The sequence below is a fragment of the Ambystoma mexicanum genome, chromosome 14, assembly GCF_040938575.1.
Source record: "Ambystoma mexicanum isolate Mex_15411 chromosome 14, UKY_AmexF1_1, whole genome shotgun sequence".
Classification (NCBI taxonomy): domain Eukaryota; kingdom Metazoa; phylum Chordata; class Amphibia; order Caudata; family Ambystomatidae; genus Ambystoma; species Ambystoma mexicanum.
In genome coordinates, this window is record NC_090940.1 from 147,231,154 (window position 1) to 147,253,110 (window position 21,957).

The 21,957-nt window shown below is 42.9% G+C and overlaps 1 protein-coding gene across 2 annotated transcripts in view; it reads right to left on the reverse strand.

The window, feature by feature from the left end:
* Positions 1 to 21,957, reverse strand: part of FANCM (FA complementation group M) — a 1,896,264-nt gene that overhangs the window by 1,285,573 nt on the left and 588,734 nt on the right. For both annotated transcript variants that reach the window (XM_069638749.1, XM_069638750.1), the window contains one exon: positions 564 to 695. In XM_069638749.1, coding sequence (XP_069494850.1) covers positions 564 to 695 — 132 coding nt within the window. The remainder of the gene's footprint in view (positions 1 to 563; positions 696 to 21,957) is intronic.

The window sequence follows — 21,957 nt, forward strand, 5'->3', positions numbered from 1 at the left end:
CACATAAAAGATTTGTGCAGAGCAGCCTCCACTCCCCCACGCAAGCCCAAAATGTAGAAATCATCAGGGAGGATAAGATGGTATCCCTGCATTCGCCACTGTAGTTCACCCAAGAAAGAGTTTCAGAAAATCGTGATTATTCTTGTGTTGCCAGTCTTCATGTATAGTCCAAACAAAAAGTAACCCCAGCCCACTTAATAAATCTTTAATTCCCTGTAAAGTTTTTGTGTGAAGGAGGGGGCAAATGATGTACTTACAAAATACTTGTATGGTAAGTATGTTCAACCTGTTTCTGAAGTGGCACATAATATGCCCACACACTTCGGCCCGGCTACTACAAAGCAACTACATTATAGAGTGAGGGAGAGAGAAACACAAACCTATAGCTAGACTCAAAATGACACAAGTAAAAAGAGACAATTAGAAAGTCAACCTTCTACAAATCGGAGATGGGCTCATGAAGGGACTGCAATTAAAAACTAGATTATAATTCCTTCTGTAAATGTTGAAAAATAAATTTTGTTTCGAAGTACAAGCCTCCGAACTTAAGAAAATAGGCTTACCTTAATGTTTGTTGGCGGGTTTTTCCTAAATTGATCTCTTGAAAGAACGATCTGGTATTTTGTTAAATGGGGAATATCCTTAACAGACAACAATTTATTATGAATTAGACGGCCAGCCATTGCCTCCAGCACCTGAAATTAAAAGAATTAAACAAATAAAAATAATGTATTTGATGTTCTAGTCATGTGATGTTCTAGTCATGAATCAGTATCCATGCTCAATCTGGGTGCTGAAGCAGTAGGGAGGAAATGCTTTGTAATGCGGATATTGCTTTGCTAAGCAAAGTATGGGTTTTTTTAATACTTCAAAAAAGGGTTTTTAAGAATAAATTCATTTCTGCCTCCCCGGTCAGAACTGTATGAAATCATGTCAGACTGCAACCTGAAACATGTTAAAATGGTGGGTTATAACCATTTCTTCGCGGTAGCAAAACAAATAGGTTGCAACCACAATTTTATTTAATAGCTCCCATAATTGACTATCTTTTCAGAATGGCAGTAAAATTGTGAATAGAGGTAGATGATGCTATGGCAACCGTGGCTGTTAAGGTTTAGAAGTGTTCAACATCATAATGAATCCCTTTCCACCGCAGAGGTGAAGGAGGTTCCACGTACCCTGTTCTGATGGATTGCCCTCTGTTTGAATGATACAGAGAGTGCAGACCAGCAGCTTTAATAAGGATTGCTTTATTCATGTGCACATTATATTGATGTTGACCAATATTAAGAAGCATGATTTGAAGTGCTCTAGAAAGCATGTAGAAAAGTCTTGCCTGGGGGTCCCTGAGACTTACAGGAGCACGAGATTTCCTGATCCCCAACCAGATTAGCACAAACATATGCCCGTTGACAAAAGGAGACCACTTTGTGTGTGTGTGCATATTTGTCCTTTGGCAAAGCATGAATTTCCATTTCTTTTGTCTCAAAGGCTGACCTCTTATCTGCCATTTTAGCTAACAGAGGTTTCTGTGAATGGAGTAAAATCCTTACCAGGCAGGCCTCACAAACATAACTTCGTAAAAATAATAAGAGGATGAATCAACGTGATCTTGATATCCCATTGTCCATTGGTACTAGGGATCATACAGTTCCTAAATCATTTCCTGTTTAAGTGTGCTGCTTTAACACACTGCTTCTTCACCTCCAGATAGATCACCTACAGGCAGAAATGGCAATGATGAAGGGCCACGTGCACAGTGACAATGTTACCATATGGAGAAACCATGACCTTTCACTTTCCAGCTTTCTGATACATTATGGTAGATTATCAAAACATAACATGGAAATGGGACAGTCATATTTACTTAAATACTGAAGATGGACGGGGAAGCAACAACAAAATCCTGTGCAGTCATTTTATAATGTAACTGAAAAAGTTATTTATTGTTTGAGGTGCCTTTGTGGCAGTCTTTACATTGAACAAACGTGTCACAAACTGAGGGACAATAATAATAGAGCGCAAGTCAGATATACCCACTTCAATGTCAAGTCCAGTGTTGCGAGGTACTTTCATGAGTCAAAACGTATCAGCTACCCAAGTGTCATGGAAAGAAATACTATTCATCCTAGATGAACTGACTACATCCTACAGCTTTTCGTTCTAACATTTGGAGCATACCGCAGCGTCTGGAAATAATGAACACTGAATTTATTTTTTATTGGATTGCTTCAAGTTAAGTTAATGTGTTCATGCAAATTATGTTGATGGTTTCATTTGGTAGCCTGTGCTGTGTCAATACTGTTAATTATATTGATCCCTTTGTTTTATAATAAGTCGGCACTAACGCTGCAATCAGTACATTCCTTACGCAGGTCTTCTGATCTTTTCTGCTATGCACCTTCCTTCTTTAGTCACACACTCTTGATTTGCTGCTGCACAAATAATGTATGTATTCCAATTGCCATTAATAGATATGAAGGCATCCTTCTTTTCGGTACATCAATATTATCATCATCATCATCATCATCATCATCATCATCGAGTGGCCGGTTTAGCAATATGAATGCAGTCTATGTATGGCGCTGTCACTGTTGGCAGCTATTGTTAGCAATGCCCTTTTATAACTACACAAACCACACTGAACTGCTTTTCACCAGCTCAGAGTCGTTCCTCTGCTTGTTTTGCATTGCCTTTCTCTTTTAAATTTTTCAATTAGCCGTTATTTTATAAATGAGCTTTTATACATATATAAAATGTTACCCTTTCTAAAGCATCATTGAAATTGTATTTACAAGGAAAATAATTAAACTTAATTATTCAATGGCCAGTAGAAAGTCGAAGCTATTCTTAAGCAGTCCTGAGCCAAGGATCCTCCAAGCCAGAGGTCTTGAAACTGGAGAGCGGGTGGCCCGTTTCCCGGGTGGGGTGTGAAACCCTAGCTTGAAATGCCCACAAAAAAAATGAAAAAGGGGAGCATATCCCAACCTAACATGGCCCCCACCACACATGCTCAGTGTGACAGGGGCCAGGCCTACGGTCAGTGGGAGTGGCTGTCCCAGGAAGCGTGCTCTGTCCCTTTCCAGACTGAGTACTTCCAAGATGTTTGAATCCAGCCGCAGTAACGAAAGGGGTGCAGATTATACGAAGTAAGGAGGGGCCCTCAGATTCTTTTTAAGAGTGGGTGGGAGAGCCTTGCTGCTGTTTTTGCCCAGGGACTATGCAGGGTGTGGAGTAGTTGGAGCGGGGCACGACGAAGCCCTGGGACTGTGCTGGAAGCGTTGTGGGGTATCCCAGGGACCGTGCTGGGAGCAGGGTGCGTGGGAGCACAGGGACTGTGCTCTGAGCCAGGTGGAGAGAATCAGGCACTGTGGTGGAGTGGCAAGAGCCCAGGGACTGGGGTAGGAATCGGATGAGGGAGCCCAGAGACTATGATGGGTGCAGTTGGGGGAGGCCAGGGACTATACTGGGAGCGGGATGCAGCAACAGCGTGCAATAGTTCATAGTCATTTGGACTTAGCCATTTGGCATTTTTCAGGGGCCAGGCCTGCCCACATTTTGCTCACAGTGGCCCAGGCCTAAAAAGTTTGAAGACCACCATTTTAAGCAAATAAAAGTTCCAAAGATTGGCATGACCAAAAGACCATAAACCTAGTCTTCACAAGTCCATCCTATGCTAACTGTGAGACAGGCATGGCATCAAGAGATGACACAGACAACAGGGTGTGAATTCAACAATGGAATCTTTTTTAAGTATCAGGATGGGTGTAATACCTAACTTGCCCTATAATTATGGTGGCGAGCGCCCTACCTAAAGAAACTAAGGAAAGTCTATGTATATAAATCCAAATCAAGAGTCTGTGTGTCAAAACCTATGCTTGCCCTCATGTCTAATACAGAAATGTAGTCTAGGGTTATTCTAAATCAAAAAGTGTTCAAAAGAAAGTCTGGAGCAGTCTGCAGCTACCTTCGCAAGTTCAGAATACAGTTCCAACAATTTTAAGTTTCAAATGTTCCTTCAGGACCTAGGGTTTCCTTGCCCAAGCTTAAAGTACTGGTTAACAAAACTAATGTTCCTAGGGAGCTCAGAGACCCTTCCCCAGGCTTCAAGCACAGTTACACAAAACAATTTTCCAAAGGAGCTCGGGGTTCCCTTGCCCAAACTTGAAGCACTGGTTCACAAAAACAAGCTCACACTCATCAGCTTTATCATGTTTCGTAGTTGCGTTCACACTTTTCTTAGATTTGTTGGGGTTTCCTGGTGTAAGCGCAGTTCACAGGCTGCATGGCCCACCCATTACAGGTCACGCCACCAGTTGCCCTTGTCCAGCTTTCTGCCACCTTGGTGGTTTACAAAGACTCAAGTTCATAGATTGATTTGCCTTCTTGCTACTTCTTTAGCCCTCTTTTCCAAAAAATGTACTTTGTTGGCTTTAATTCACAGCCTTCATCTTACTTGTTCATCTTGCTTTTATCCAGTTCCGCATTTTGCTCACACTTCACTGGCATCCCTTGGCTGTTCATCCATAGCTTTCACTCACTTATACACAGTATTCCACTTCATGTTACTTTCCCAATGTTCTTGGTTAATCAGAGACTTTTGAACACGTATGGCTCAAACGTGACCACTCTGACATAGTGTTTCTACAATAACCCCTTTCAAACAATGCATTCCTTTCAGTTTGCGTTTACCAGAGGCTTTCGAGAGCGTGCCGATTGCACGCGACCACTCCGATACAATATAATTCAGTCTCTCTCATATGCGCACCGGGTTTCTTGCATTCCTTTGAAACTCGCTGGTCACAGCATTCTTCTCCTCCGTTTCCTTTTTACACTGATTTCTTGGACTTGATATCAGGGTCTCACCACCTGCCCTTGGGACAGCCCTGAATTGATACCATTCAAGGGAACAAGCATTTCTTGGCCATAGTGAAGGGACCACCACTTTCCACAGATCCCTTCTCTTGCTCCCTGGAGACAGGGTTCCCTCGCCACACAATGATACTCTGCTGGTTCTGCAGTCCTTCAGCATCTCAGCGTCCCGTTCTCCTCTGGCTTCTCGCAGGTTGTGCTGGCCTCCCTGCAGCTCTTACCTACTGTGGCTTTCCTCTCTCTTCCTTGCTCCTGCCACTCTACCTTTTTATACACCTGTAACCCATCAAGGGTGTTCAGGTGTACTTCTCTTGTTGGTTTTGCATCCCTGCAATTAAGGCAATTACTGGGACATGCCTGACCTATAGCTCTGTAGTGTTTAGGCTCCCTCTTTTTCATTCCAGTACGAATAGGAAGTGTCCATTACTCTTAGTTGTCTCTTCCTCTTCTGAGCACTTGAAGTTAAGATTACAGGGAAAAGCTGGAAAGGACGGACTGAAAAGTCAGTGTTAGTGAAGGGGGGGATACCATGTCTCGCCATCAGGTACCCTCTCTCTCCAATCCCCAAGGATCCTCCCACCCAGGTGATCCTCCCTCGCTAGTCCACCCCCAGGGTCGGGATCCAAAATCCCTGAGGAGTAGATGTGAGAGTACCTTCATGTTTCTCACATAGCACACTTCAAAAGCATACCTGTAAAATGGGTCTTTCAGCGATTACTCAGTCTCCCTGATTCCAAGGCATGTGTTCTCCTTCCACCCTTTCTCAGGTCTCTGTGGACTCTTCCTGGTCCCGGACGGGTTTGTTAATGCGTGGATAACGAAGCTCCAATTTGGCCTGCCAGGTCAGTGTATCCCAGATTCCCAGAGCCTTCACAGCAGGTGGAGGTGCTGGTTGGTTTCTTTCTTCTTAGGAGGTTGCTGTTCAGACCTTGTTCTAGCACTTCACGGGTTTCAGGGGTGCACAGCAACCCCATTCGTTACTGAATTTACAGGGTCCTGTGACAAATGCACCCAGCAGCCATAGCTCTCAGGGCTTTCTGCTTTGGTGCAAAATGTCCTTGATTCTCTCTTACAGTGCATATGTTCATGCTGGACCCTCTCCTGCAGGTTTTTTAGAGGTGTTTCTCACCCTCTGCCTCAGGGTCCCACGTTAGAGAGATGAGGTATTACTTGGCTTCCTGCCATGGCAAACTTGACTCCGGGTCGCAAGATAGGGTACAGCTTCTCTCCTTCCAGGTTCCTCCAAGCGAGGCTTAGGATACGACTTTGGGCTTTCCTGCAAATCCCTCCAGGAAGTCTTGCGGCTCTCCACCTGCGCCCTCTGTTTCATGTCAGATCCCAGACAGGATTCAGATCTCCCTCATTGGAGATCCTTTGCACCCGATGCCTGGTTTCAACCAATTCTGCAATACTATGGTTTTTATTTCCAGATCCTTAATTGCTGTTTGGTAACCACTAGAACGCTCACTCTTAGTTCTTGTTGCGATATTCATGGCTCCGCACCTCGTCCTCGTCTCAGTTTGAGCGCTACCAGTCTCCAGTGGGTAGTTTGGACTCTTCTTCATCCCAGTCATTATTATGTCACTTGCTCTACAGATATACATGGGGTGACTGGGTACGGTACTGGGGTGTACCATATGTGTAGGGTTAGGAGGGATGTTCGAGAGGGGGAATATACTGCATTCTACCATAGATATTTGTCCTTGTCCCCTGAGGGGGAGTCTCTCCCTATGAGATCCTCCCGCTGTGTACAACACCCAGGAGGACTATCTGGTAGCGGGCTCACCTCCATGGCCTCCTGGGAAAGGGCTCCCCCTCTGGAACAAGCAACATCTATGCATTTGTCACATGTGTCAGGAGGTGCCTCCTCCAAGATTCTCCCCCTTTTTGGGTTTTACTTGCCCCTCCTATAGTTCAGGGGGAGGCTCTGTTCCTCTCCCTTCTCACACCATTGGCTATTTACTATTTGTTTTCGAACATGTGATTCGGATTGGATACTTACAGGAATTTCCGGATTACCTTTCTCTGGTAGTACAAGGCAAATTAGTTTTCAAAAATTGATTAGCAGAAATTGCAAATTAAAATGTTCTTGATTAGCAAACAAACCCATTTGATTAGCAATGTTGTACTAATATTTTTTTATGTACCCAGGACATAAAATTAGCAACAATGGAGCATTTTTGTGTACCGCTGAAGACAGACATTCACGAGATGAGTCAGGCCTGTCAAATTCTTTAAAATTCTGCTAGACCGGTAGGTCGATAAACTTAGTTTACTGACACGGCCTAAGAGAAATGCACTCGACCCATAGCAACGGATGACAAAATATGTAAATGCGCTTTCTGTTAAAAGGGTGCATGTCGCCACAGACCCACTCATTTGCACACGGCTGCCACCCAAAGGACATCCATGCAAAGGTAAACGTGTACTTACTGCCAACAAAGTAAATGTTACATATACGTTTCAAACATCCCGTGCAAATGGTACCCTTTCCAAAGTTTTACTTGACTAGCTGAGTGGATGAGTAGACTTTGTTATCCCTGAATGAGTGTTTGTGAAATATAAACGTTTAGCAGCATGAATGGACACAAATAGATATTGTAAAAAAGGCTCTGAAAACAGTGTGGCCAGCTGTCTCCCACAGGTGCTAAAATATAATGCAATCCTAATCATAGAGCAAAACGAGCTCTGGAGGCTTAATACAATGTATGCTAATGCAGTAGATATGTTGATGTACAGACTGGATTGAACTATTAATCACTACTTTGTGTAAACCTCTAATTAGCTTTGTGCATTCATTATGTAAGAGGAAAGAAAGTAAGAGGCTAAGCGAAGAGGATGGCTTAGCAGGTAAAGAACTGTCCAAACAGGTGGAATATTGTAGTTTACGGCCATCTCGCTTTCAGGGTGGCTGGTAAACAGCAACAGGGTGATAACAGAATGTCAAGGAGTATGGGATCAGCTCATGCAGCGAGCACTAGTTGCAAAGATGTATGCAAAGCAAGTCACAGAACTTGGTTTGCCATTGAAAGCATTTGGCAACGTGATCATGTCCATTTTCAAAAGTGTTCACTTCCTCAATATGATGTATCTTCCGAAAGAATATTAAATATAGTTGACACTATGGGATTCAGATACACTAACGCAAACTTTACTATAAAGCATGGAGACAATGTAGTGTTTTACAGTTGCAATACTATGATTATGCACTGTGTATCAGCCTACATTTTTATAAATGGAATTGCAGGACTGGCTTTCAAAAAGAAAATAAAATGTACATATACTGGTCTTTCCCAGACAGGATATAGTTAGCTTGGTTAAAGTATCCTCCCATTTTACTTCTGGTTTGAAATTGTTTGAAAAATAATCTTGCCTAGCACGCCCACACGGGCCTTTGGCACTAAAGCGTGGAGGAGAGGATTACTGTTGTACTCTTACTCTCTCCCTCTATTAGCCCCTTTGAACTTTCACAGACACAATTTGGTGCAGCGAAAGCCCTGAAGGCACGAGACAAATACAGGGTGAGCTGTGCTTTCATTGAATAGGATAAAGTAAATTGCTAGTTTTGCTACACAAGTGTCAAATTAATTAGCAAACCTATAGAATTGCACAGCAAATTGCTATGCGACTCTGCTGCAGCATCACCCTGAATGGGTCTTCTAAGCAGAATGTGGGACTACGCCATTCTGTTGATCTGCTGTCTGTTCCCCCTCATCAGGACGGGCCAATATCGACAGTCGGTCCTCTGCTCTTTTATCTCCCTGGCTGAGCATCCCCTCCAACTGTGTTTCCCACAGACCATGGCGTTGCGTTCCTGTGCTCTTCCCTCATCTCCACTGATCCTGTGGTTTGAAGTGACCACACGTTCACGGAATGAGTCATAGCTGCTTGTTTCTTCCAGCAGAAGCTTTGCTAATAACCATGGATCTTGCATAGTCTCCAAGGTCCACAAGTCGGGCTTGGTGGTGACGTTAAATATCTCTACATTACTGATGAGTGCATTCTGGGCCCCGTAGACCATCCCTTCCATTCTCGTTTCCCTATACTGGGGGGGAGGGGGCTATGCTTACCATGCCTTGAGACATTTAGCTGGCCTGCAGGATCCTGCCTTAGCCACCCTCGAGGAGGAACATCGGATTGCGTCTGCTACAGTCTCATCTCCAGTGGCACACTACATTTGTGCATGAATCATATTGTAATTTGAGATCAAACAATACTGGCCTTCTCCAAGCTGTTCCAGCTAAAAAAGCAAAAGGACTAGTTAGGGCTTTCACGACCAAAGCCGTCATAAAATGGAACAAACTTCCTCCCGCACTGAGATTGGAAACTAATCATTTACGTTTCAGAAAACAATTAAAGACACTTCTGTTTAAATAAGATCCCAACTCCTAGATACATCAGCTAGCTTAATACTTCTTATTTATACGTAATGTTCAATGTGGCCCATGCCATGTCCTGTTTTCTTGTTACTTAAGTTTGTCTCTTTGTAATGCGCTCTGATGCCCGCGGGCTGCAGCGCTATATAAACATATAAATAAATTAATAAAAAATAGGGTAGTATGGGATGTGGTGTAGATTCGCTGAAACTGTTACCACGCCATGGGACTTTTGTCCTGCACCACTACAAACAGAGTGAATCCCTCTCTACCTTTTTTTCCATTAAATAGGAAGAACCAGTCAGCTTCAATGTTGAATTCAAATCCGCTTTTCTGCAGGATAAATGCTGAAGATGGAATGATAATGGACAACATAATCAGAGTGAAATATTTGTAAGTTGCTAGCCAATCATAAACATCACAGTCCTGTGCATGAGTAAATGTGCACGAATACAAGCTCTGCTCGGCAGAAAGGCCTCCATTTCAAACTCGCCAAGAGTGAATTATCACTCACCAATGGCTAGCAATGAGTGAAAATGTTGTGGCTCGACATACATGAGCAGTGTTTTGTGATTCATATAAATCCCTTTCTCTGTACTAAGTATCATCTGGCTTTGCATTGAACATGCAGATATGCATTGCTTTGATAAAAAAGTGTTGTGTGTACCGATATGGCACATTGAAATCATTTAGAGAAATTGTTCCTAATATTTCAGAAATGAACCCAGAGGCAGTGCAGAGGATGATTATGTAGAGTTCAGAAAAAGGTTTGCCTTATAAATAAGGTTGCGACACCGTCACACTACTTTAATTGGTACTTTATTGCCTTGATAAACGCTACTGTTCCCGGTAACTGCAGGTGATTTTTGAGAAGTGGGTGACTCCATAAAGGTGTGAATATGAAGAATTGTCTAAAGAGGAATCACTGAAACATTTGTGGAGAGAAATATTTCGGCAGAACTGGAACCCATAGGCTAAGCCTTTGAAACAATATGTGCAGCTCACAGACTATTGGGTCTTATATGCTATGTGACGTATCACTGGATGTTGTCACTTCTCCCTTGGGGGAGCCCTTTCCCATGAGACAAGGGTGGTGAGGCGGTGACCCGATAGTCCCCCTGAGGGTGGTATAAAACAGGAGGTTCACATGGGGAGGGATTCCCGCCCACGCCCTACTGAGAAGGACAACTGTGTAGGGTTCAGCCCTTATGAGAATATCACACCCCCACACTCTAGCCTCTCCCTCTTCTGCTAACCTCTTTGTAGATAGGAGATCTATATACTGTTATAAAACAGACTACTTCAAGGTTCTGGAAAGTACTGAGACGAAGAAAACCAAGTACTGGAACAAGTTGGCCCTGCGGAGCAATGGAAAATGTGAAAGAGACGATTGGGCCCAGACACTGTTGGCCACATTGTATAAAAACCAACAATGGACTAAGCACAGTGTCTCGGGCGGCCGCAGAGGAAGGTATGTGTCCTGCGCAGCAAATGCAGATACAAACCTGAATAGCTGATCTGGAGAGGGAGAACTCCAAGAATGCTGGCAGTGTGGTTGTTCTTTCTCAACCCTTATGCCATCCTTGGGGGGGGGGGGGGTCTTGATGTGAATTTTGTCTTCGGCTGGAACTCTTTGTGTAGCCCGACAAGGCTTCAGTGTGTTAGCGAGGATAGGAAGCATGGGAGGATCCCGAAACTCTACTATGCTTTGTCTGCTGATGTGCCTGAATGGAACCAGTTTGCACTGGTGGGCTGGCTGTCCTGATTGGACAGCCACCCGGCCCTTTCTGTAACTACTGCAGGGAGAGTTTGCAGATGAATGAATAGGAAATCCCAATAAAAGATGATGTTGCTGAGACAGAAGGCACATCTACCACTGAAACTGATGATCCAAAGCAGTAGACTATCAAAGCCGTTGGCAGGCCCATCCAGTAACAGCAAAGAGACCACTACTGTTCGGACCCCGTTTTCCAATCGACAGTGGAGCTTCGACGAGGACGACTCCTTCCCTTTGGCTGGTGGGACCAACTAGGCATAAGACTAGGCATAAGGACTAGGCATAAGACGACCTACAGAACGAGCCATTCCCCGATGTGCTGTGTCCTTCCATGGTTGCACACCGTAAATACCTGGGCACCTCTGATGCAATTGCAGTGCATCGTCTTCCTGTGAACAAATTCTCCCAGAACTTTGGTGAGCTCCAGTTGGACCTCTAGAGACAAGATCCCCCTCCTCAAAGTCCCCTCACCAGAGTGCAGTACTGCAGAATCTAGGCATATTGACTGGGCAGTGATCGTTTAGTTGGAATTTGTAAAAGGCACCAAAACCACAGACCGACAAAGTCCAAAGAATTCCTTGCCGAGGGTCCTTTCTCGCGACAGTCCACCAATGCTTCACAGGAAAGAATACAGCTGCATCTTTTTCAATACGCCTAAGGTACTGTGGGGCTCAAGGTAGTACTTACCTCAAGCCAATGTTTCACTGGAGTGCTGTATCTAGAGTTTGGGTGTTCACCCATACCCGGTGCCAGGCCTAACATCTTGTGCACCTATAGGGAGTCCTTTCCGAGGTTCCTATTAACTTTTTATTCCACTAAAGCATTCTACTTGATAGTAATTAAAGTATTGTTGTTGGACTTATGGAAGGTTGGAAATCCAACAGAAATCTGGTATATCATGGGAGATTTTAACTGTCAGCACCCCCGTTTCCCTGATAAGAAAGTACGTTTCCTGAAAGATTATTCATATGTTATGAATGACCTGGGTATATGGGCAATTGAACCCGGTGAGGATGAATTAATATTGGAAGTGAATCCTTGGTTATGTTTCATTAACTCTCAACAGCTGTTACAAGTGCTTCTTATGGGTTACAATGATGTTTTTTATACTTGGTTGAATGGTCTGTCGTTTTCTTGGATAGACCTTACTCTAACAAATCAAAAGGGTTTTGAAAGGATTAAGGGCTTTAAGCTCACCCCAAATACTTTAAGCAACCATGTGGTAGTACAATGTTTCATAGAGGTTAATGGTCCAACTCAAGGTACTATCAGGGGCAACTTGAAGATGAATGCCCAAGGAAACCAAATTAGCTGGTCTGCCTCAAACACGCAAACAATTAATCAGCAGTTGTTGAATGCTGTGCGTGCAGACTGTGCCTGTTTTTGAAGACCTGGATTCTTATTATCAAACTATTCAGCTCACTCTTCTGATGTTTCTGAAATGCCAGAAAAAATTACTTTTAAGGACCAAAACAGAAATATATATATGATCATGTGGTTGCCGAGAAGAAAAAGGAATCAAGGCGTGAGGTGCCCTTGGGTAATAAGTATATGTATGATCCTATTGAGCCAATTGTTGAGACCAATAAATTAAAAGGCTGTTTAAGAACTGGTACAGAATGTACAAGGGCATGATCACCTAGGCCGAATGGAAAAATGTATACTTAGTCCTGCTTAACAAGAATATGCAACAATGTTGGCATTATTTCAACAAATTTATATCAGGTAGCTGTAATACGAAATAAATTTATCAAATATCAAACATGGCATGGAAAGACTCCATACTTTCTTTATATTCTAGACAGGATGTCGAAGATAAAGAGGATTACCAGACACGGTTTGATAAGAGCTTTTTCTCGTTTACAGAAGATGATATTGTGAAAATTATTATTAAACTAAAAGCATTGAAAGCACCAGGCCCACATTGTCTGCCTAATGCCTTGTACAAGGTGGCCCCGATAATATGGGCAAAAGTATTCTATATTATTTTTTGTGAGGTTATAGATACAGGTCTGGTACCTAGATCCTGGCAAAAATCACTTTTAATTCCTATCTATATAAAAAAGGTAGCAGGGATTCACATGGGAACTATAGAATCCTTGCAATGATTGACACAAGTGCCAAGATGTGTAGTAACCTTCTTGATTATATAAACTCCTAGATTGTAAAAGAGGATATTTTAGTAGTCCGATTACGGGATTCCGTAAAGGTTTTAGCACTGTATCAAATATTTGGATTCTTATGCATTTTATTCGTAGCACATTTTTATCAAAAGATAAGGTTTTATATATTTGTTTTATCGATTCTACTAAGGCTTTTGATATGGTATATAGGCAGATATTTTGGGATAAAATGGAAAAGAAAATTATGCATCCACAAATACTTCACTTTGCAAAATCCTTATATCATAATAATTTTATTCACATTAAAATAAACCTGGCTGGGGTCTTGAGTGGAAATATTTCTGTAAATTATGGGCTGAAACAAGGATGTACTTTGGCACCTACATATTTTAATATTTATATTGCTGGTTTGAAAATGTTTTAAAGAATTGTCATAACCACCCACCGCGTGTGCAATCTTGTCCTATTACTTGGTCGTCATACGCAGATGATATTATCCTTTTGGATCAAACCGCAATAGGACTACAACACAGCCTTACTGCCTTCGGCCCATAATCTATAATTAAACCTCTCATAACTAAAATCATGATCATCAAGGCTAACCGGAAGAAAATAAAAAGATGTAACCGTTCTATCCAGAAAGAGAGTCTAGAGGAAGTGCCTAGTTAAATTTATCTGTGCGCACTCATTAATAATACATTGGACAGGAGGGGCTTTACCAAGCTCGCCATGAGTAAAGCAGTGCCCAGGTTTAAGGCCATTAGAACCTCTATTTCTAACTCAGGTTGTTACTCTATGGAGGGCCTGGTTAAGTTGTACAATGCCTGCGTTGTTTCCAGTATATTGTATGGATTGGAGGATTTTACTAACTGAGAGACTGCATGGCTTGATGTTCTTGAAGGAAGACTTTCGAAAAACATTTTAGGGCTATCTATCACCTGCAGTCCCAATGGAAGCTGTATGCTTTGAATTGGGTCTCATCTGCCGGTCTACCAGGAAGATGATTGCAGCCTGCTCATTTTATGTTAAATGTTTGATGAGCAAGGATAACTCTTAATCCCCTTATGCCCTGTTCCTGGGCAAGGATGTTAATTTAATCTGCCACCATACCCCTAAGCAGTGGCATGGGGAGATGATAACCTTCTTGGAAGAAATTGGCTGTACCTGTACCTGTTATCCGGAGGAGTCCTTAGCATCTAAATTTGCAGAAATAAAGACAAAAGCAGTTGTTTGGGACCAGAATAAGCATACCCAGCATTTGGCTGGGAAATCTCCTTATAAAGTATTTGCCAAGCAAGCTTTCTCTATTAACTCTATTTGCAATTATATGAGGAACATCCAGAATGGCAAAGTAAGAAGTTTTATCCTCTGAGACTTAATCAACTCCCTACTCCTGCTACTAGAGGTGCGTGGCTCAAGATTTCCTTCAAGAATCGCTTATGTCGAGTGTTAGGCAGAAACCTGTGCAGTTCCCTTGGGGAACACTGCAAAAGATTTAAGACTACAGGTATAGCAGTAAACCCACTTGGTAGCAGTCCGCACCACCCAGATTTACCTGGTAGCTGTGGCTGAGCAGTCAGACTTCCCTCAAGAAGAGTTAGGCAGTATGCAAAGTATACACAATATGTACTCAGACACAATAGCACAAGCAAACACTGACCAGAGCTTGGTTTCAAAAGTATATAGTTATTTATTTATAAAACACACATAAGTTGAAATCACTCTAGCAAAATATAGTAAAAACACTTCAAACACAGTTATAATGAAAGCAGTTCCAACCCTTACTCCTATCTAGACAACTCTAAGTTAACACCACATAATTAAAACAGAGGTGAGCGCTTAACGTTAGATGACACTCTAGTAGGTTCAAGAAAGGGGTAAAAAGAAACAGGAATGGGTTAAACACACCACTCTAAGGTCCAGAACACTTGCAATAGACTCACAGAAGCACAAAGTCACAGGTGAGCAAAAGTCACTAGGCAGGGCCCACTCTTAGAGTAGCCGGAGCGAAAATGTGCCCAAGATCACACTGTTGTTTAAGGATTCAAAGTCTGCAAAGAGTTAGAAAGAGTTTAGAGTGGCTTAGAAAGTTTAGCCAGGGTGTCCCAGGCACTCCCAGGTTCGAAAGCCGGGGGCTAAATCTACCCCGTACAGTCGGTGGCAAGGGAAGCCAGGCGGAACACGGTACCTTAAGTGGAAAGGATCCTCCAGCGGTGGCAGTTGTTCCAGGCAGTGGCAGCAAGGCTCGACGTCGGTCAGGGGAGAAGAAGTTCTCGCTGAAGAGCAGAAGAAGAAGGTCGTTGCACTGCCCGGGAAGAAACCAGCCGCGGAGTCCTCCGGTTAAAGGGTTGTACCGACTTTCGTGGTTGGGGTAAAAGGTGGTGGAGTTCCGGTTGCCGGGGTGCTTGGCACTGGCAAGGCGGCCACGAGATACCTCGAGAAGCGAAAAGAAGGCGAAAAACTGGTTGTCCCCACCAGTCAAGGGAAGGAGTCACTCTGTTAAGAGTTCTCCTCGGTCGTCGGGAAAAGTGGTGAGACGGTTCAGCAGGGCTCCACCGGGTGGTGTCGTCGAAGCAGGTCGGCTCAGCTCTTCCCTCGTCGGATTCTTGGTCCTGTGGCGACTTCTGAAGTTCCAGTCCCCAAAGCCCTGCTTTTATGCAGCAAACCCCCATTCACCCAGCCTAGCTGTCACTCAAACATGCTAAGTGGTGAGCCGGCCGGCTCACCACTTGGGCCAATCAGGACGGAGTGCGACTTGAGTTACCAAGGTAACTCAGTCCAGGGTGCCTAAATCCCCCTCCACCCCTCCTAAGTACCCCAGACAGAGTGGCACCACTTTGGAGGGCTTCTGTGGAGAAGCCCGCCAAAAGTGGAACAAAGGGCTCCACTTTGGGTCAGAGTTACAGAGGCGAACGCCAACGCCATTTTAGAATCAAGTTTTGGCAAAAAGTCCCAACCGGAGTTATAATAATAAATATATAAACCGGCGGTATGTTTAAGGCTACCGTAAATAAATAATTAAATGTGTTAGCCTAAAACAATGGGAAATCCCATAGGGAAATATTTGCGGTCGAATATAAAAAGTAGTTTCCACTGCCACCAGCCAAAACTCGATCAGGGGGGACGGAGACGTGCCCCCTCGACTAAAAGACCCTGGGGCAATCGAATTGCCCCAGCCAGTACGTCCACAATATGATGGTTTGTACTGGTTCTGTTCAGGATTCAAGACTAGCAAAGTCTTTGGTGACTTTACATGCCCTGGGAGACAGTAGTCAGTCCCAGGGTATGGAGTCTATGTTGGGGAGTCCCTAGGACACCCCTGGGTCACGGCACAGAGGGTGCTGTGTAACCCACATCACAAAAATACATGAGGCCCTATGGAGTAAAAGACCCCATAGCCCATTCAACACAAGGTTTAACCAAGAAAACACACTTCAATATGTCCAAGAGTGAGGGTAAAAGAGTCTCACTCTTGGCAGGAGAAAAAAAGAAACCCCAGAAATCCAGCAAAGCTGCTGGGGGACTCACTAGGTAGGGAAATTCAGCCTAAACAGAGAATTCTCCCTAACATCGAGCATGTCTTCTTGAGCCTGAAACAGAAAGACATTTATTGACCGACGGTTATAAATTGATTCCGATCTATGAAAAGGCCATTCTTAGGCGGATATATGACATGAATTTGATCAGCACTGACCATTTTTGGCTTGACAATTTGCTGATGCATTTTACTCTGTTTTATATGTGGCAGGAAATCATGAGGGTTCTGAATTTATCTTAAACTTGGTTTGATTTTAATTAGATCTTAAGCAGTTTATCTGAATTTTGGGAAGTAGGATTGCTCGAATGATGTATATAGAAATGTATTTTTTTGTTATTTTCTGTATAGATATTTGTTATTTTGTATTATCTATATGGACTTGTGTATTTTTATGTTAATGTGTTATAGGTTATATTTAACCAATATAACACAAAGTATACACACATTTTTTATAAAAAAACACAAAGTACTTTGCCTTTTATACTGCTGCACATGACTTTGCACCCCTCAATTGACTTTGAAGAACTCTTTAACTAGTTAGGGAATGTACAGCTAAAGTATTAGACTCACTTAAAAGTATTGTAAAGTATTATATTGCTGTTTGAAGTGCTGAATAAGCCTTTTTCCTTACAACAGAACATTGAACGACTTTAAGAAGTGAATTGATTTATCACTGAAATGTGTTCATGACTGGTGCAAGCCACTACTATTGAAGAAGCCTTCACCTTCTAAAGTGTTGCTTTTGTTTTCTATTTGTGTTGGTTGGTCTAAATAGTATTTACTCACATTTGCCTTGTGTACGTAAAATAAATGTCCATTTCAGTATAACTGCAAGTGTGTAAGAGTTTCTTTGGGCCTATTTATTTACTGAGTTCATTGTACTTACCTACAGCTCACATCTCGGTAGGATAGGTCAGCTGCAATGTTCTCGCCTGGGAAGCAAGACAACGTGGAGCAACACAGGTTCGATCCCCGGGTCCGCGCTTAGAAACCTCTGGGTATTAAGCGCTTTTTAAATAACTTAACATATCATATCATCCTCCTCATAAAATAAGCCTGGCTGATCTGCCACACTACCAAACCTTTGGGTAGTACAGACGCATACTAAGAGTTGGGGCCTGTATACCAAAAGGTTAGTTTTATAGTCTCTCACCTGCTGATAGACTTTAGGAAAATGCCCCTAACAGGACAAGACACACAATGAAAAGTAACCAGTTTTTATTTCTACATGCCCGTTTGCAGTTAACAGCAAATCAGGTGTTCCTGAAGCTATTGAAGGAAGACCTTTCAGTACGAGGGAATCAAGGTGAATAGAAGGATGTCATTGAGTCTTTTGGGAGTTTGCCATTCCTGGGTCTCCTTCTACCACTCTCCCTTTAGAGATCCATTCCTTCAAGGAAAACCCACCCGAGTGTGAGCCCACTACAAGCTATGTTCAGGCTTCAAGGGTCAAAACATCTATTAAGCATTTAAGCTCTGTTGCATTTCCAGCAACGACCAAGACTATGGGATAGCTCCCTAAGCATGGCATATACTCACTCTTGTGCTTTAGTGCACAGGGCCTCATGCTAATTTCTATATCAAGGCCCCGAGGCACTGGCCACCTATGGTTCTTCCCTTCTCCCGTTATTCTCATTGAAATCACACTTCCCTGAAACACTGACCTAACTCACTCAAACTCTGGAGGCTTCTTGCCTCGTTTTAAAGTTTAGCTTGGGCACTAATTGCTACAAGGAGAATGCTGGCTGGTGCATCTTTATCCCCTTTAGTCTTAGGCCATACTACCGGTGCGTGTCCGTACAGTTCCAACTCCTCCCAGGTGTATGTCCATAGGTTATCACTTATGTACAGGTAGTCCAATGTGGCCCCTGTCGCAGCAGCTCACAGCTCAAGCTTTCAAATAGCCTGTTGCCACCTTGTGACCAGGGTGGAAGTAGCAGGCACCCACCTTCACTCCTCATGAGAGACTTTCCTTTGTGGTAGTCTATAGATCTTTCCAGTTAGAGGTGATTGCAGGGCATCTGAGGCAGCCTTTGAAAGAGACTGGGAGACCTTCCACCTACCACCTCCCAAGGGTTGCATCACGAAGCATGTGGTTTCCCCTGTCACCGAGAGAGTCCCAGTCCCCGTCCATGGCACATACACATGGGATCTAGACAGAGCACAGATGGACTGCAACAATAATTAGATGTATACAATCTGCTATATTACAGCTCCAATTAGTAGAGTACTTAAGTGTAGCTTCGTGAATAGGGACCAGTGGGCCAGCTTTCATTCTTCATTGTTAACAAGAGGACATTCGTATCTCCAATGTAATGATCAGCCATTGTGTTGTGAGGTGGAATAATATGAAATAGCCGTAGTATAAATATCAATTAAAATAAGTAACATAAGACATTAAAATGCACGTAATAAATGTTTACCAATCATCCCATTGAAATTCACATGGTGGAGGAGGGATGCATTTCTTTCATGATAGCTTATTTAGAGGACCTGATCTTGACTTTTTCGATATGACCACAAAATCCAAATCCAACAACTGATCCTAGCAACCTGGGATGAGAGATCTCAAAGGAAAAACTCATGACAATTGAGTTGTCTGGAGTAATGGTCTTGAAATACCTCCAGGAGAAATCATTACCACAAGGCATCATTTTGAAGAAACAGAGAATGTTCCTTCAAAATTCAAAATCAAGTGAGTGCACACATTCAACAAGTGTGATTTTACCTGGTTAGCAATTACTGTCACTGCCAGGGAGGTGTCAAAGAAACTCACTGAAAACCTAGATAAGATTGATAAGAAAATACAGACAAGATTCCCTCTGGATATTAACAATACTATATAACTATGAATACAAAAATACTATTGTGGTTGCTTTACACGCATTGAAACCTTTCACAACACACTAAAACATAAATATATTCACAGTACAAAACATTAAGACACATTACATAACTGATCTAAAAGGGAATAAATTGTCCTCTTAAAACTCAAATCGTCCATGATACAGTGCTAAAATCCAGTGAAGTTCAACATTAAGGTGCAGTTTTAGTTAATACTGGCAATTATATCGGTACCTGTAACATATCAAAGAGCTTGACTAAAAATCTATAAAGTGCTAATACCAGAGAAATACAGTTAACCTTCCATCAGCCGGTTTCAAAGAGATTCTCCACTAAGGTTGAAATGGCTATAAACATAATAACTAAAGTGCATTTCCCTTAGGATGCCAGTAGAGACAATAATGTTAGATGTTTTATGGTTTCCAACGGATCGTTCTTTTACATAATCTGCAATGTCTTGCTGATCTTTCAAGCCCCAATCTGAGACCATTACAATCAGGGGTAGGGAATTGTGTTAGTTTAAACATTAAGTAAATAGATCAAGCTCTACTGCAAGGAAAAAATTACATTTACCTTGACAAACTGGCACTATCGATATCCATATATTTCTGAAAGTGTGTATGTTCGGGGTTAGCTCCAGCCCCATAACAGTTGGTGGGCTGAAATCTTGGCCCACGGCCAGCATACCAGTCTGAGGTGTACTGGTGATAGTGAAATTTGACCAGCCCCACTCATTCGCCCTGCGCAGGGCAGGGTCCGGCCCTGTGCTGTCAGTATCAGTGATTTCAGGAGATTGATGGTTTTGAGATTCTTGGCTCCAGCCCACAACAGTTGGTGGGCTGAAATGTTGGCACAAGGTCGGCATACCAGACTGGGGTGTACTGGCAATAATGAAATCTGACCAACCCCACCCATTCACAATGCACAGGGGTGGAACGGGGTTCGGCCCAGTGCCATCAGTAAAGGTGATTTCGGGAGATGGACAATTATGCGATTTTTCAAAAATAGAAGTTATGACACAATAAAAAATCCACAAGGCTATAGCAGACCCCCCACGTGCATGTCAGCTACAGACTCAGGCAACGCCAGGTAATACCACTAGTTCTTAATAAAGACAGCGTATTCCATGTACATAGAGTACGCTGACAGTTTGTCAATGGTTCCGCTCCAGTAAATTTCATATAACTTTTTCTTTCCTAGTTATCGGGGTTAGCAATCAGCTTGTCAGTAACTCAATACATTTTAGATAAAAGTGCACACATCTTATTCTTAAAATTATAAATGGAACTGACAGACTTAAGCCAATAAGATCAAGTTCAAGTCCTTGTAAAGAGAATCCTGAGGGGGAGCAACTATTTTTTCATAAATACACATTGTTTCCAATTGACTATAGTTTCTAAGGTAATGAGCCCCATTTCATGTCTAATAAACACGCTAGGAATCACTGGGACAAGTTCTTCCCTCTTTATGATAATGCCCCGGCAGCCTCCTGGTTCTTCCGTTTTCCCAATTACCTATGTATGTGGGGGAAGAGGGATGCTTTAGGGTTCGGCACACTTCTGGGTCCCCTTCTTCGACTTATGCTGGATTGCTTCTCGGTATGGTCAGCTTCCCGTGCTTGGTCTGGTCTTGCTCTGCTGCCGGGTACGAGTGCAGGCACTCGAGAGCTTTGTACGATCCATGCATAGATGGTTGCGGCATGGTTCACCTGGCAAGCTGGAGAGGTAAGATGGAAGCCTCCAGCTCTGAAGAGGTACAGAGCAGGGGCTGTACCGTATGGTAAAGCCCCCGCTCCAAGCCTCCTCGTTGGCTGGGAGGACAGCGGACAGCCCCCCTACCCCCACAAGACCCCCAGGGTAATAATCAACAGTATTGTATTAAAAGAGCTGGATCTATCAGACAGCTCTATAGTAGTATTAACAACATGATGGCGAGGAGTTGGAGTAGAATCAATAGGATGCACATTAACATCCATAGGAAATGCAACACTACGGTTAAATGATGAAAACAAATAAAATATTAATTTCTAAATAAAAACAGTTGCACACATTCCCAACAAAAACAAATATAAATAGACAGGTTTGTTGGAACGTATATCTCAGAACGGTTGCAAGTACTTCAATAAATGGCCTGGTGGCCCGAGATCCAGCACCGACAGCTTAAGCCAGCTAACTGGGATGGGTACCAGAAAGCTGGGGCTTTATACATTAACAAAGAAGCTCCCTAGATAACACCATATCCATATAAAAATTAAAGTCCCAAAAAAATACTAATAAGAGAACATGCTGCGAGCTCCTTCTTCATCAGCAAACATCTCTATAGAATCCCATGCTGCTAAAATACATTATAAGCACTTGGTGCGTTTTTGAGTGTAAGATGGAATGCAGATAAGCATTGGCAATACCAATAGTTTTAGCTTTTTTGTAG